This window comes from Polypterus senegalus, chromosome 16 (assembly GCF_016835505.1).
Source record: "Polypterus senegalus isolate Bchr_013 chromosome 16, ASM1683550v1, whole genome shotgun sequence".
In the NCBI taxonomy this organism is placed as follows: Eukaryota; Metazoa; Chordata; class Cladistia; order Polypteriformes; family Polypteridae; genus Polypterus; species Polypterus senegalus.
This window is the reverse complement of record NC_053169.1, coordinates 86,516,587-86,534,377: the sequence shown is the minus strand read 5'-3', so window position 1 is coordinate 86,534,377 and position 17,791 is coordinate 86,516,587. Positions and strand designations below refer to the sequence as shown.

The window sequence follows — 17,791 nt, the reverse complement described above, 5'->3', positions numbered from 1 at the left end:
CGCAAATCAAATATAGGATTAGTGTGGCTATAACCAATGACATTTTATAAAAGGTAAAAAAAAATGAAAACCTAAATCTGTGGTATTATTTTCAGCTTTTGCACATTATACGTTTCGGTGGCGCAGTGTTTAACCCTGCTGCCTCACCGCTCTAAATTAGGTTGGGATCCATCGCACGGGATACCCCTCTGACTGTAGCGGTTTTCATCAAGGTACTTAAAATTGGTTCTGGTTGAAAGAATTTATAATCCACTGAAAGGCAAACATCTGCAAAATTGGGGCTATACGTGGATACAGTTTGTGTACCAAGTACAACATAGCGTGTTGTAATTGGACAATTGGACGCATGTGGAAGCAGTTTAAAACAGTAAACTGTTATTGCACAGATATTAATATTCCAGCATTAGAATGATGCAAGCAGGATTGCTGATGAAGAATCACAAATTTCTAGTAAAGAAATTAAAAGTAATTAAACTTTAATTTAGATATTGTGCACCTGTAAGCAAGGAAATAGTACTGTAAGTGAGAAATGAAGACGCATGGGAAGTTTTGGGGAAACACATTATAGTTTAACTGTCAAAAAATGAAGGATTTAATGTATAACTCAAACCTGTCAAAAATCGAATATATAGGGTGAGTTGCAAAAATTAGATAAACTACAAAAGTTCCAGACAAAAAATAAAAATATTACTGTGCCATGAAAAAGTCTGTATTTCCCCCTCAGATTTTCTCGGTTATCATCCGTTTCTCACAGTGAATTAAGTTAGATTGTCAAATAAAACAGATATGGATACCAAATAAACAAACACAAGGTTTTAATATTAGTTCATTCATTAAATAAATGTATGCAATACACAATGTCAGGTATCAAAAGGTAAACTTCCTTCTTAAAATCAATAACTGCATTTCACCTGATGTTGCATTTAACATATGGTGTTGAATTAATTGTCTGTTGTCTGCATTATAATGTTATTAATAGTTTGTGGAGCAAATGCAGGTAAGACTTTCACTATATCATTTACACATGACAATATATTTAAACGTGAAAAAATGTTTAATACATATTGAAACAAATTATTGGGCAATTAAACAATAATTTTGTTTACAACAGTTAAGAACTGTAAAAACCTGTGAAACGTGATCTTACGATAAATTGAAGCCGCACACTCATTAACAGAATTATTGACAAATACCAAAAAATTTTAAATTCATTAATGGCAATATCTTGGCAAATATATGAGGTGCATAAAAGAATACTTTGTTACATATTTACAAAACTTCGATTAGATCAGTTTTGAAGTAAGGTTTTCATCCAAATGAATCTTTCCAATTCTTGACTGGGAAAGCAGAAGGTTATTTGAGGAAAATCTGTAAAGATCATCTTCTGCAGCTTTCATTGCTCTTTTCATCAGAGAAGCTGAGGAAATGCCAAAAGATTTACTTCACTAGGCATCTTACTGCATGGGTGCATTTAGAAAGAAGATATTTTAGACCAGATAACCAAAATTATTATAAGTAGGTAAGAATTATCACCATAAAATAACGCAAGCAAGCAGACAGAATTAGCTCACGAGCTAGTATGTTAAATACGGTAGCTGTTTTTGTTTCATTTTGTAAAGGTAAAAGCCATGCACAAATCGTGTCACATTATAGTGGAAATTCTGCATTTTCTTTGGAGTTTATGCAATCAGTTACTTTTACTGTGGTTTCCAGCACATGTTAGTATAACCACAAATGTCACAAATAAGATTTTTTAAAACCTGCCACATCTTAACTGCCAGCAGATAGTGACGTTTTGTTGAACATGTCTGTCTTAAGTTAAAAGTATTCTTATACAAGTATAAAAATAAGAAAATAAACATGGGATTCAGGAAGCAGATCTTATGTGAAGTTTAAAATTCTGCTAGTGTTTTGGGGGTTACTGGAGAGATACTGTTAGGAATAAATTACGAATAAAACATTGTGCTGAATTCCTTTATAAAAAATGTATTTTGAAATGTTAAAGGTTTCGTTCTCACAGAGAATTAGAGTGAAAATAATTGATTTTTAAAAGCATTTTATACTAGAACAATGGCAATTCAAACTATTCTTGTTACATCATATATCTAAATTTGAAAGTATTTACGTTATATACAGTAACTCCTCCTGAACAGAACGTGACAGTAATACACCGCAGGAGCGCAATCTTGCAGTCATTTCTCGAAACGAGAGGTCCATCGTCAAAAAAGTGACTTGACTGTGCATCGGGTAAAGTAAGTATTGAACGCAACAACGTTTTTCCTCAGTAAATATATTTCTATTGGGGCTATTGACATGACATTTTCACTAGATGTCGGTAACAATAGTAATAGTAATCCACACATACAAAATAATCAAAACAAACAAGTCCACAAATTAAGTTTTGTGTAATAAAGTGGAATGACAGTGGGAAAAAGTATTGAACACATGAAGAAAACGAGGTGCAAAATGGCATGGAAAGCCAAGAATAGCATCCACTTGCATAGTCACAGCACCATACGTCACCGCTGGGCTAGACTCGCAGTTTCACAAGTAGATATTGTGACGTCACCACTGCTTGGCGAGGCGAACACAAGTCTCCGTTTCTAGGCACAATCACAACATTCCCGAGCATAAACAAAAGATGGCAGGAAGCAGCACGGTAGTGTTGTTATTATTATTACTGTTGTTTTTAATTTCAATTATAAAAGATGTACATTTTGTAAAACGTTTCTCTAAACAGGTTGAAAAGTTAACGTAACGTTACTTAACGTAACGTTATTTGATCGCTATTCTTTGGCTGGTGAGCTAATTGTTAATGATTGCAGCCCTGCTTACGATGCTGTTTAGTTTGCCTCGTAAAAACTGGGGGATCGACACTTAATGTTGTATTGTCCACAAATTATGATAAAAATAATTTTTGCCCAAAGTTCATTCTGTTTTCCGGATGATTGGAAAAATCCCAGTACTTTAAGACGATATTTTAACATAAATTAAGATCTTTTAAGTTTCGTTTTAATGTTTGTTGTATATGTTATTCTAGAAATTTAATTTACCCACCTATTAATTTCCTAACAAATGTTAACATAGTTCTTATTTAACTTTTAAATCAATACACATATTCGTGTTCGGTTAAGAAGTGAAGGTTAAATTCGTTAATGAGAAGGTAATCTAGGGATAAGGTTGTAATTTCTACGCCACTTTGCAATAAATTGTCTTCTTTTTCAGTCAGTGAAGTAGTGTCAAATGATGTGGCTTTTAAGAAAACCGAACAGTTAAAATCCTTTGCCCAAAATGAATATTTAGAATGTGTTGCATTAGTTAACAAGTCTTGATCTTCCTGCATTTTCTTCAGAGGTGCCGTGTTTGAGCTACATTTTCTGGAGCTGGAGGAGGAGAAGCAGGACCGAAGCCGAGCTCCCCAGGACATCATCGATGCAGTCGATACTGACGATGGTACGAGGGTCGTTCAAAAAGTTTCCGCACTTGTATATTTTCGTTGGAAACGGTGAAGGCGGGAGGAGAATTAAGCAGCATAAAACAGTAAACTGTCATTAAAAAGTTGGTATGACGCAGGGAAAATTGCATCGCAAACGAAGTTGACTATGTAGAAAAGTGATGCAATATGTTTTTGAAATCCTTAATAGATTTTTAAAAAGTGCGGAAACTTTTTGAACGTCCCTCGTAGTTTTGGCAAAAGAACCATTTATATTTATTTCTCAGTTTAGGGATGATATGAAACTTTTCACTCAGGAATGCCGGGATAAGATTAATCTTACAGTAAACTGTAGGCCTATATTTAATGAACCAGTATATTTGCTGTTGTCTGTTGCTACATTAATTATACAAGTTGCATTTTATCGTGCATTAATGTTCTGTTGATTTCAGTTTAGAATACTTTTCTGCTTTCTTTTGATGGTGGGTATAAAAATAAAAAAATTAACCGTAGCCTCTTTTTTGTGACTGCTGCTCATTTTGCAATATTGATATTAGTTCTTCTTACTTATGTTAGTATTTTTAAGTGCTTTCTAAAGGTTCATAAAAGAACAAACATAAGTAAATTAGTAGAATTGGCTCCTTTTGGAAACAATGTAGTGTTTTTTGAGGGTTTTCTTGGAGGACAGAACATTATTTTGGTACAGTAGTGAAAGATTTGAGGTCTTGGACATTACGAAGATGCTGCTGGTGCCATATATTTTAATGTAATATTGTGGTTTTATAAGTCATACACATTACTAAAATACACTCAAAGATAGTTTTGGATAGCCCCACTGTAATGCAGTAGTGTACAAACAGTCATTTACCAACCCGCTATATCCTAACACAGGGTCACAGGAGTTTGCTGGAGCCAATCCCAGCCAGCACAGGGCGCAAGGCAGGAACAAACCCAGGGCAGGATGCCAGCCCACTGCAGGGTACACACACCAAGCACACACCAGGGACAATTTAGGTTCGCCAATGCACCTAACCTGCATGTCTTTGGACTGTGGGAGGAAACCTATGCAGACACGGGGAGAACGTGCAAACTCCACGCAGGGAGTCTCCTTACTGCGAGGCAGCAGCACTATACCACTGCGCCACCATGTAGTGTACAAACATCGTAGTTTAATTTCTCTTGAGAAGAATGAAGATAATTGTGTTGAACCTCAACTTATGATTACATTATTGCTACATATGTACAATTGAGGGACTTAGTTTTTATTTTATTTAAATCGGATGGTCACTTTATTTTAACAACAGGCAATGTAAATAACCTGTTCGCTCTTTACCCTCATATCACATTCTATTTGTTTATCAAGCAGAACTGAATATTTTCATTTTCTACACATCACTGTAATAACTGTACAGTTCAGCAGGCTAAAATAAGACAGTGAGACACAAACTAGCACATTCATCATGCATACATCACGCATTGGTTCTCCTGTGGACTGGACTGATGGGACGCTAGCATCTTCCTGCTGAATCTACACAATGGCTGTAAATGCTGGGGTCTTTGGCACATGTTGTCCCATTAGCATGCAAGGTATTGCCAATGGTTTACCTTGCTCCTCAAGAAGGATCTATCTCCTATGACACTTCTCCTTGTTCCAGTCTCGGTTCAAGGCTGTCCAGATGACAAAAGTATTTTTTTCTTAGATGTTCAATATGTTGAAAAAAAATTGCCTGTGGCTAGCATCTGGCATAATGTTTTTCTTTTGCAGCTGTAGCTGTATAGCAAGTCATCAGCTTGTCTAAATTCTCCACTCCTCCTTTTTTAGGATTGTAGTCCATCGTCATTTCTGGCCAAGGAATCTCCTGTCCCTGTGCAGAGTACTCCTCAAGATCACATTATGCACCAATGATGTGTCATTTGTTTAGACAAACTTTATAATGTCTTCATTGGCCTATTCTGTGTGGCTAGCAGTTGAGATGGGGGCTCTGTCTTATTTCTGCTTATAGTTTTGAGCATTGTTACCTTCCTCTTGAGAAGCTTCTGTCCTAGTCTGTGTAAAAGTAAAACTTATCGCACATTGTGTTGTGGCCATTCAGCTTATGTGTCATGTCCAAGGTAACCCTCATGCCTTAATTTCTCGCAAGAGTTCCCCCATCTGACTTCTCCTTGTTAATGGCATACTCTGCTCTTCTGTAGCTACAGTATATGCTTCCCCTTGAGCATGTTATTCATAGCTTTGGTCTGGGTTATCATTTTTATGCAGATAATACTCAGATCTATTTCAGTGTTAAAAGTGACACTTCATCACAGCTTTCTCAGCTCACAGCTTGCCGTAGTGAAATTAAAACCTGAATCGAGCAAAACTCTTTAAAATTAAATTGCAACAAAGTTGAACTCCTGCAAAGTGGCACTAAAGTGCAACTTAAGAAAATGAGTTCCTCTCCAATCATCCTTGGTGATGATGATCTCTTTTACTGCAAAGAATCTTGGTGTCACTTTGATTCCTCCTTTTCTTATTTCACCCATGTAAAGCATATTAAGAAACTTTCTTGCTTCTACCTGTGTAACATTTCTTATGTTTGCTCAATCCTCTCCTTTTCTACTGCACAGAATCTTGTCCCTGCTTCTATCACATCCTGCATTGATTACTGTAACTCACTACTGGCAGATGCCCATTCTAATCTTACATCACAGCTCCAGCTGATTCAAAACTCTACTGCAAGAGTCCTGACACAGACTGACAACAGCAAACACATCACAGCCATCCTGCTGCAACTTCACTGGTCCAGGTGTCTTACAGGATTGAATATAAAATTCTATTTTTAACCTGCAAAGCTTTAAATGGCCTCACACCAGACGACGTCAGTGACTTTCTCTATCACTCCGTTCCTGTTTGCCCACTAAGTTCCTCTGATTCTGGCCATCTTGTTGTGCCCCATACTAACTGCACTCTATGGGTGACAGTAGGGAATTCAGCTGTATAGCACCCAGACTTTGGAATGACCTCCCAAATTAATGAGATCAGTTGACTCCATTTTTTTTAACTCATTTGTTTAGGAAGACATTAAACAGACCTGACATTCTGCCCCTTCTTTCAGTTTACCTCTCTGTCTGTCCAGGTGCTCAAGGTTTATGTTTAAATCACAAATTATGCTATTCGTTCAAGATGTTTTTGGCAGTATTATATGTTGCATTTTAGTCTGAATTACTGTCTTTTATTCTGTTTGAATGATTTGTATATCCTGTATTTATCTTTATTTAGTGGGGATATTCTGCGGTGGGCTGGCGCCTGCCTGGGGTTTGTTTCCTGCCTTGTGCCCTGGGTTGGCTCCAGCAGACCCCCGTGACCCTGTAGTTAGGATATAGCAGGTTGGATAATGGATGGATGGATGGATAATGGGGATATTATTTGCAGCCAATGTTATAAAGGTCCTGTTGTTCTTTCTGAATTTTGTGAAGTGCTTTGTGAGCATAGGAAAGGTGCTATATATAAATAAATCGTGTAATTATTCGTATTTTTATTTTTTTCTTTTGGTGGCCCGTCGTTTATAATAATTAGTTACAAAAACTAGAGAAGTTCTATATAAGGCAACTAATACATAGCATACTGCAGTGTAGAATCTGTATTGCCGTTTTCTTTACACATATGCTTAAAAATATTAGATTGGCTAACATTTTCATTTTAAATTGATTTAAAACAATATTGCACACATGAATCGTACATTTAAAAAAACGTTTAATCACATTTCTTATTCTCTAACGTGGTGTAAACATTGTAATTATATTGTTTATTGTGTTCATGATTGTAAACGAAAAACTCCACAGACCCGAACGCAATGTAAATGTTAATAGTGTATTTCACAGAAATGATCCGCATTGTTTAGTTTGATCCATGACACGACGTGATAGCAGAAACCCTCCGAACTTCATAAATGCGTATTGTTTGGTCTGATGTAGTTTTTTTCTTCTAATTTTCATCGCTTAATTTTTGAACGACGTTACTTTCCGAGTTTTGCCAAAACCCGCCGAAACCTTTCAAAAGTCATCTTCTGAACTATAGACACATATACTGTATTATGAACCTCCGTCCTAAAACATAGGTGACGCCAGTTCCGACGACTTACTTGCCGAGACCGGTCGAAGCCTTCCGAAAGTAATTTTCCGAAATCAGTCCGTTAACTGCGGTGACGTCACGTCCGTCCTCCAAGGACGGGCCAAGCTCTGCGGTGACGTATGATGCTGTGGCTCTGCAAGTGAATTTTTTTTTTTTGAAGAAACCAGTTGAAATTTGGCAGTATTTAGAAAGCAATCCTGTCCCCAATCAGTGCAAATTAATATCAGCTGGTTTATTCTTAATATATGGCCTAAAAAGGTTTCTCATTACTAAGGTGTCACACAAGAAGCATCTCATGATGGGTAAAAGCAAAGAGCTTTCTCAAGACCTGCGTAACCTTATTGTTGCAAAAAAAAAAAAAATACTGATGGCATTGGTTACAGACGTATTTCTAAACTTCTGAATGTTCCCGTGAGCACAATTGGGGCCATAATCCGGAAGTGGAAAGAACATCATTTTACCATAAACCGGCCACGATCAGGTGCTCCTCGCAAAATTTCTGACAGAGGAGTCAAAAGAATTTTCATAAGAGTTGCCCAAGAGCCAAGGACCACTCGCGGAGAGCTTCAGAAAGACCTGGAATTCGCAGGTACAGTTGTTTCAAAGAAAACAATGCACTCAACCGCCATGGCCTCTATGCAGGCTCACTTCATTTACTTCATGTGTTCCAACACTTTTTCCCTGTGCCATTCCAACTTATTACACAATTTATGGACTTATTTGTTTTGATTTCTTTGTATGTGTGGATTACTTGGGTTGCTACCGACATCTGGTGAAGATTTCGTGTCAATAGCCCCATTAAAAATACACTTAGCCTACTGAGAAAAACGTTGACATGTTCAATACTTATTTTTCCCCGCTGTATATCAACGCTAGCTGGAAAAGCACATTTTGAAGTTTATTTTCGAAAAACATACAGTATTAAAATGACAAAATCCTAAACAAATACATTTATGCACGCAATACAAAAAGCCAGCGTACTGGTGTACCCATCGTATGTGAGTCACTGCCTTAAATTTCCCTACGGGTGCCAACCCTAATAATATCAATTCTGTCTTTTGTCCATAAAAATCGTTAAAGACTTCATACTGTAAAAAATCAAATAAATGCCGGGATTGTGCACAGATACCCTAATCTATCTAACAATTCTAATCTAACAATTAAAACAGCGCCCGGGTTGTTCGCAGATTATTTAATCTAGTTACAATAGTAAACAAATGAAAGTAAATTGTGACAACGAGAACGAATTACCAACCCTTCTGATCTTGCTGTTCCCGGACCCTTTCATGTGATGCACTTCCTTCTCCCTTGGTCGACAGGAAGTAGCGGCAGTGTATGTTTTTATTGTATTTCACTGACGGGAGGAAGAACTGCAGTGAGGAAGTTGTGTCGGGAAAAGGCGTTTTCGAAATTTCACCTAAACGTGACACTTTTTCAGGACGACAACATGGTTTGCGATAAGTGTATGTTTGATATTCCTCATTTATTTTTGGTTTTTGTGGTACGGGAGTTTGAATAGTTTGTGTGAATATTGAGACTTTTGATCAAGGGGACTGCATATTTAGTATTAGACATTTCGGGAATTTGTTTCGAGTTTGAGTTGTTAAAGTCTATCTCGTGAGTACGGAATATCTAAATCGTAGTTTTCTGTAGAAGCGACAGAGAAGCAAGGGGAAACTTAAACAAGGAAAACAGCCGTTTATTCAGTACTAGTAAAGTATAAATGTAAGGTAAAAAGCACAGCCGCCTTTGCAAAAACACAGAAAGCAGGACAAAATATCGCAGTTAACGACGTCTCTGTCGGCTCTCCCTTTCCCAGCGTGTAGTACTGTGTTCTCCTCGTCAGGGGTTCTTCTTGGGCCTCGCATAAGGGACGCTTCCCTCTTAGCTGCAGAGTTGCCCGGTCCTCTCAGAAAAACAAGGAAGGAAGACACAGACGGGAGTTTATGGTTGTCGCTTGGCAGAAGTAGGTATGTTCCAAAACAGAAGTGCTAAAACAGGCTCGAGATCAATTCTCTTAATGTATTTAAAAATATAAAGGGGGCGTGTCTGTCTTATTGGTGCGTTTATGAGCTAGGCTCCAGTTCTTTAATTTAGATCACGGGTGTCGAACTCAAGGCCTGGAGGACCGCAGTGGCTGCAGGTCATTTTTTCTAACCCTTATCCTATCGGTGACCAGGTTTCAATGCCAATTAACTTCCCTTCTTTTTAAGGATTCAGTCCACTAGATTTCTTTTCTCCATGAATTGACAGCCAAACAGAAATGAGATGTGAAACGCGCCGATCTTTGACTAGCTGGGGCTTCAAACTTCAACCAGTTTCTTAATGAGAAGCCAGTTCTTGCTGGTAATTAAACCCGTTATTTAATTCCACAGCAGGTTGCTGCTCTCTCATTCTGCCACAGCAAATATATCCAAGATGGTTGATTTTCTGTGTGTTTTTTCCGACCCCCAGTACCCCGCCCTCCCCGCGAGCATCGTCAGTGTTTTTGGTGAGCTGAATGATCAACCTTACTGAGATTTAAAGAAAGGTTAATTTTCAGATATTGTGTGATGGCTTGTTTCGAATCTCATTATTGTTTGGCTGCTAATTAAGGAAAAAAAAAAACTAAGGGGCTTGAGTCAAGTTAATTAAAACTAAGGCAAAAAGTTAATTAGCAGAATAAAGGTCACTAATTAAGAAGATGGGTAGAATGAAAACTAAAACCCTCTAGGACTGCAGTTCGACAACCCAGATCTAGATAATCTGCTTTAGCTTTAAGAAAGAGGTGAATTAGAGGGTTACAATTGAACAGGTTTGGAAAGAAAAATGAACATGAAAAATATGTAAACTCCATGCTTCTCATGCTGTTTCTGTGGCATTTTTAACAATTCTTGTTGCAGATTTATAGAGTACTGTATGTCTTTTACAAATGTAACAGCACCAAAAACATAATTCATTGTCAGTTAGAGTTTGTACTTTTCCCCATTAAATTAGCTGATACTGTCTGCCTTATTTACTGTTTAAAAACTTTAGAAGATTAGTTTTGTTTTTTTTTTTGTTTAAATCAAAGAATGAGTTAAAGGTAATCCAGTGTGTTTGAATCTTCTCAGGTGAGAAGAAACTTGGAAGAATCATCACTCCAGATACATGGAAAGATGGTGCCAGGAATACAACAGGTGTGAATTGAATAATGCATCACAAGTTAAAACCTTGAAAATTTAGTATGACAGTTATATATCAATGGCAAGGTACTGAAAGGATTTACTAGTGCTGTCTCACGAATACAGTAAAATGGGCTAATTTGGATAAAGGTGGTGAATATTAAAATTTCATACTCCAACAATTAATAGTTTTTTTTTAAACATTTGGTCATATTTTTACGCTTGAAAGATCCTATGAGTGTTATCATTAGCTAGTGTTAAATGGTGGATTTCAGATTCAGTTCCTGTTAGGGGATATGCTAATATAACTCAGATGTATTTAAAACTTAGTAGCACAGCTGCAAATAAGGGTCCAAATCCTCTGCATGTATGTTCTTCCCCCATCTGCTTTCTGTTTATGTCACTTGGAATGTACAGGGAATTTTTTTTGCAAAAAATGCTGTTTTTCAAGTGTCACATTTGTTTGAAGGGTGCCGTTTTGTCCTGTTTCTTTTCTGGAACTTTGCACAAGTCAAGTTTAAAACTGTGGAGATGATAGTGGACTTCAGGAGGAGCCCCCCAGTGTTGCTCCCTCTCATACTTCTCAACAGTACTGTGTCTGTCGTGGAAAACTTTAGGTTTCTGGGATCCACAATCTCCCAGGACCTGAAGTGGGCACCAAATATAGACACAATTATCAAAAAGGCCAGCAGAGGTTGTACTTCCTGCGTCAGCTCAGGAAATTCAAGCTGCTTCAGGCTCTTCTCATCCAATTTTACTCTACAGTAATCCAGTCTGTTCTCTGCTTGTCCATTATAGTCTGGTTTGGGTCAGCCACAAAACAGGACAGAAACAGACTACAATGGACGGTCGGGACTGCAGAAAAAATCATTGGTGCTCATCTGCCCTCCATTCAGGACCTATACAGACCTTGAGTCCGGAAACTATCAGAAAACACAGATCCATCACACCCTGGTCATAATCTTTTTCAACTACTTCCCTCTGGTAGGCGCTACAGAGCACTGTACGCCAAAACTACCAGACACATGAACAGCTTTTTTTTCCCACAGGCTATCACTTTCATGAATCCTTAAGTTAATCTCACAGCATCAGAGATAATACTTGTGCAATAAACCAGTCAATAACAATCATCCATTGTACTGAACTGGTCCCCTTGTGTATATAATGTAACTGCTTATTTCATTATTCTATATTCCATAGTTTGTATTTATTCCAATTTTGCACTTTGCGCAATTGCACTATAGTCTTTTGCACATTTCCTACATGTAGATATGTATATACAAATATATATTTCTTTCTTGTATATGTAGAAATGTTACTTTGTGACAGTTGTATACACACATACACATGCACAGAGAGCAAGGTAAAACCGGAGTCCAATTCTTTGTATGTGTACATATACTTGGCCAGTAAAGCTGATTCTGATTCTTTCATATTTTGCAGCACTTGCAAAAAAGATTAGAGTACTAGAAATGATGATAAAATATAAAAATGTACATTTGGTAGCACCCAGAATGTTTCATCTAATTTTGTGTGTATTTGAGTAATATGGTGTTAGGTGTTGTGTGGGTTGTTTTTCTTTTTGGCTAATTTGAAAGACCAAATTCCTGTATAATTTTTCATCCTGGCACCATGGATGGGATGGGACAGAAGACAATAGCCTTTTACTCTCTGACACACAATTCCACTCAGTCGTTCAGAGATAGATATTTTAAAGTCGCCAGTTAGCCTACCACAAACACTTAGGCATTATGGGAGAAAAGCATATTACTCGGGAGAAATTTCCCTGGTGTGGGAGGAAAGTACATATTTAATAGAAAATGTCCAGGATTCTAACCCAGCTGGAGTTTTGATGAGCAGTGCAAACTGTTATGCCACCATGCTTCCTTTTTATGAATTATTTTTCAGAGTATTATATGAGGTTAACATTTTTACACTGGGAATTATTTTATTCGTGTGGCAGGACAAATCATGCTAATATGAAAATGTGCCACAAAGAAACATATTTACAGAGCAGTTGTGTGTCTATGCCATTTAAAGTGCTTTCATGTTTTCAAGTTAGTCCCATTACTGTCCAAGATGCTCTAAAGGATACTGTTCTTGGCTAGTGAACTTGGCCACTGTACTAATCATAGAATAAAACTTTTTTTTGTTTTATACAGTAAATTTTTAATCTGGATTCTCATAAATGTTTGTGAATTATTACATAATATTCCAGTATTGGGCATGGGACCTGTGTCCTAGATTTAAATCCAGAGCCTACTCATTGCTCACAAAGGTGTGTTGGTTAGGCCAATTGTCAATTCCAAATTGATCAGTGTGAATGTGGGCATGAGTGGACTTTGATGGATTGTTGCCCAATCCAGGGCTCTTGTCTGTTTTGTGTCTAGTGCTGCTGGATAGGGTCCAGCTCCCCACGATTATGAATTAGACTGCCAGATCAATCCAACATACAGTTGTCAAACCTGCTTAATCCAAGATCTAAAAAGGATAGGAAACTGGGGCAAAAGAGCATTGACTAGACATTGTCTGCAATTCTGTGAAAGTGCTTAAAATGTTTGCATGCAGCTTCTCTGGAGTTTGGTCATACAGACTTGCATAGGGTTACCCAAGAATTTAATGTGGTTTAGCAGCCATTGGAGAACTATCTGCATCATGAATTGATTAAATGCTCCATAATTAACTGCTTGGTAACTTAAATTTGTTTTAGAGCTAGTGGGGCAGATAAATGAAGACCCACATGATCCAGAGTAATTTTTGACATAGTGTGAATTATCTACATTTTCAGGTGAAATCTGGAAAAAAGAGACAACTTAAACATTTTCAAGAATATTAGTATGTATGTTGTACAATTTTACTGATTTAAATGTAGAAAACTTTGATTATAGACATGGATTGAGAAATGGTTAACCATAGAAAGGTGTTTTCTTTTTTCTTAGTTTATGCTGTGAATTTTTACCCGATTTGACACATTTTGAGAGCAACTCTCTTTTTTCTCTCCATATTCCCAGAGAGTGGTGGACGAAGGCTGAATGAAAACAAAGCACTGACATCTAAGAAGGCCAGGTTAGTGTGTGTATTGTTTCAACAAGAGGATGTGGTCTATGAATTTTGGCAGTACATTAAAGCCTTGTATTTTTTTTTTCAGTTCCAATAGTAGCATATTCACAATTATAATAATTAAGTTATTCTCGGAATCTAATCCATTTTGGTGTTGGAAAGCTTTAACAGCAAAAGGTGCAAGATGGGAAATCAGCCTTGGAGGGAGAGTTAATGGTCACAGCAAGATGCAACAAAGTCCCTTGTGTATAACCTTAAATCATTTTGCACAAACTGCATAAGATAGGGTGCGTTTAGCAGCAACAGAGGCCCCCAAAGATTGAACTTCACCAATTTCCCTAAATTATGCCTCTTTAAACATTCAGTGACTATTTCAGATCTCAAGTGTTACTTGTAATTTCTGTTTCAATCCTAGGTTTGATCCATATGGAAAGAACAAATTTGCCATTTGCAGAATCTGCAAAAGCTCTGTACATCAACCTGGGTCTAATTACTGTCAGGGATGTGCTTATAAGAAAGGTAAACACATATACAATACATTAGAATAATTGATGTTGTGGTTTTGTCTTCTGTAGTGACAGCAAATTTCTCTTTTACAGTTTAAGGACCAAATTTTGATATGTAACATATTTTGGAAGTATTTGGTCCTAGTTCTGGGGGGTGGGGGGGGGAGATTTGTTTGTTGGTTTTTTTGTTTTTTTTTTTAAAACTTGAAAATTATTTCTTCAAGGAGGTGAAAGTCTGTTTTCACTTTTAAAGCCCTGCCAATGTAAAGCACATGATCTATAAATTGTTAACACTTGTTTTACAGGTTTCATTTTTTTTTTTTTTATTTCGTAGATTTCCATGTTCTCATTGCCTTAGCAGTTCAGTTCAGGGAAGGGGGTAGGGAATGTGTATTGCTAAACTGGAAGTAGCTAATGCCAATGTCAAGTACTTCATTAAAGGAATACTTAATCCAAAAATAGAAATCTCTTGTGACCCAACGTTTGGACAATATGAAAATATCGCATTACTTGTGTCTCATGATCCAAATGTGAAGTTATCAATCAATCATATGCTCACAGCATCACAAACACATGTATTTTTACTAAATATTGTTAAATAAGTTGCTTCCAGAAAACACTAACTAAAACAATGCACATAATTGCGAACAAGCATTTGATTTGTAGACCCACCTGTTGCTGTTATATTTATATTCATAACCCCAACTGTAGTACGTCTTGATTATTAACCACCAGGCTGTAAAAGCACAAGTAAATTGACCTTCTGCTTGTTGAAGCATCTCAGATATGCAAAAGTCTGAGGCCTATTCTCTTCCTGGTAATATTTTTTACTCGCTTTTCTATACCTTTTTAGTTACATGCCTCTCATTAGCAATGTTGATATCGCGTTAAGCACAATGAAATGCCAGTAAATTTGTACAACAGGTATTTTCCTGGAAATTCTCCATGCGACCAGGTTATTCAAACGGTTATTCTCAGCACTTCATGGTGCTTCGTGAGGCCAGCATGACATCACAGAATTATAGAATTAATGTTGGAAGTACCCCTTTGGGTATACAGGGTGAGGCAGAAAGGACGAAAGTTTTTTACAAAATCATAAAATTGTTCATTTTTTCTTTCAAATAAATTTATTGAAGGATTTGAGTACATATTGAAATAGCATTTGACAATTTGTAGGGATGGAAATGCAAGTCTAAATGCAAAAAACGCCTTACCGAACGATTACTGAGGCCAAGTTCAGAAGAATGCTTCCAAGCAGATTGGACTCTTGTACGAAGTGCTTTAACCCAGCGTAGGATAGTGTTACGAGCGGGAACAGCTTTATTTCTGTGGATATTGAAATGGCAACGAAACTGATGCTGAACTGCGGTAATAGATTGTAATAGATGTTCTTGACAAAACAGTCATACGCAAAAACGCGGTGTTCTATCGTCCACGGTTCCATGGCTTCAACTAAAAAGAAAATAAAAAAATGCTAAGACTTTGCGAACCTAACGCCACCTACTGCACATCTGTCACTCCACCTAGTGGTGAGTTCTAGCCATTTCAAAGATGTCCGTCCTTTCTGCCTCACCCTGTATAATGGTGTAAGCTAAAACATTTGAGGAAAACTTGAATACATTTAAACACAACACACACAGAAGGAAACTGGGAATGTGCCAATGTAGTTCTGTCTTTAAAGTTAATGTCTTTTTGTATGAACTTGTATGTTACCTGTGCATGACCCGTGAGCCTATCCTTTTAACAGTATCACCCAGAAGGCTGTGTAGTTGATGCAAACAGGAAGGAGTGAAGAACCCATGTGCTTTGGTGTTGGGCTTATTTGGTAGCTGCAGCATTGAATGAGCAAAAGTGCCAGGGTTTGGGGTTTGCATGGCTCTGCAATTCAAAAGAGGTGAGTGCCTGCTATTGAGTTTGTGGAGGGCAAACCTCATGTATGCCACTGTCTGCAGGTAGTTTTACTGTTCTGATACTGAAGTCTATTAATTGTAGTCCTGGTGGTGCAGTGTTTAGCACTGCTGCCTTACTGCTGAAGTTGTTTTGTCATCAGACGCTTTCCTAGCTGTAAGGGAGACTTGAAAGACCATTGCACTGTTATAATCTACTCCAAATTAGTTCAGTTATCTCCTCTTTCACACACACATTTCATTCAGTTTGAAGTTCCTGAACCTTTTTATGATTTTTGCAAACTCTTGGTGAAGCAAATTAAGCAGGGTTTGCTCATCGCTACTCATGACCAATGAATGAGAAGAAGGTGGGTCTTCAGCTTATTCTTGTTTGAACTCGCTCCACTTTCATTCACAAGAGGAATTTCTCAGAAGGGTTTTAATATTTTAGCAAAACAAACATGTGTTTTGCAACATTGTCATAATGTGACTTGATATCACATGGCCGAGATGAGTAACTTGATTTTTCCATGGGTGTTTCAATATTGTTTGATCGGCATTTGCTCCTGTTGAAACACATTGTATCATTAACTTTATCACCATCTTATAAAAAGAAGAAATTTCTCGCCATTCTCCATAATGGGGAAACCAATAGGAAAATGTAAATTTTTTGGGTGGAGTGTTATTTACGCATTATAGACACCACTGCAATTAAGTATGAAAACCGTATTCTCTCATTAAAATCTTCAAAATGGCTTTTTGAAGAGTGGCATATTCTTTCTGATGTGGGTTTAATATATTGGATTGCGGTAAAATTATATGTAATGTAAATTTTATGTAACATTTGGATGTTATTGATTTTTCTAGGAATCTGTGCAATGTGTGGCAAGAAGGTTTTGGACACAAAAAACTACAAACAGACCTCGGTATAAAGAGAAATGCAGTCTTTCTGTCACTGATGGCCTCTGATTAAGACTTTCTTTCTTGTAATGCAAGTAATATTGATTTGGATATAGATCAAGCAACATTTTTGAGGTGGAAATTCAGACTTCGGGAGGGATAGGTATTTTTTTTTTTTCTTTTTTTTTTTTTTCTTGAACATCAAAGGACAAAATGCTGCTTGCTGCTTTCCTAAAACAGCCCTATGGACAGGAGGATATCAGATCATTAAATCCGAAGCGTAATGTAAGGGCCCACATTCTTGCAATTTGCTTTGGCTCTGACTCAATTTAATTTTTGAGTAGTTATACATTAAGCAAGATTGTTTTTATATGTTTACTTCAAATATAATTACAATAAAGGTTATGTTCTAAAAGGACTTTTGTAAATTTTTCTTTCTAACAGTGCCAAAAATAAGCTAGGATGTATCTGAATGTAGATTATATTTATTTGCTCACCAAAGTGATACTGAGATTGTCGGATTTCACTAATATGTTAGTTTAGTTACATGACTCTTCATCCATCTTCCTCAGATATATTTAATTAGCACTGTATAATAAGATGTAATCAACATCTTGCATGAAGAAGGGACCTGAGTTGCCTCAAAAGCTTGCATATTGTAATCTTTTTAGTTAGCCAATAAAAGGTGTCATTTTGCTTGACGTCAGTACAAGTTGATTGGAATTTTATTAAGTGCTGTGCCATTATTTTTG

At 37.0% G+C, this 17,791-nt stretch overlaps 2 protein-coding genes across 3 annotated transcripts in view; one reads left to right on the top strand and one right to left on the bottom strand.

The window, feature by feature from the left end:
• The window catches only part of pigf (phosphatidylinositol glycan anchor biosynthesis, class F), a 62,887-nt gene extending 54,036 nt beyond the window's left edge, over positions 1-8,851 (bottom strand). The window contains exon 1 of one of the 2 annotated variants that reach the window (XM_039738202.1): positions 8,800-8,851. The gene's annotated coding sequence lies outside the window, so the exon portion shown is untranslated. Of the gene's footprint in view, positions 1-7,554; positions 7,576-8,799 lie in introns of those variants that run through there. The other variant, XM_039738204.1, reaches the window with a different exon arrangement.
• Positions 8,810-17,457, top strand: cript (cysteine-rich PDZ-binding protein). Its single transcript, XM_039738208.1, has 5 exons — positions 8,810-9,007; positions 10,637-10,702; positions 13,699-13,753; positions 14,163-14,266; positions 17,007-17,457. Exons 1-5 carry the CDS (start codon positions 8,836-8,838, stop codon positions 17,069-17,071), a joined length of 462 nt encoding a protein of 153 aa, XP_039594142.1. The 5' UTR covers positions 8,810-8,835; the 3' UTR covers positions 17,072-17,457.
• Positions 17,458-17,791: the final 334 nt, after the last annotated feature.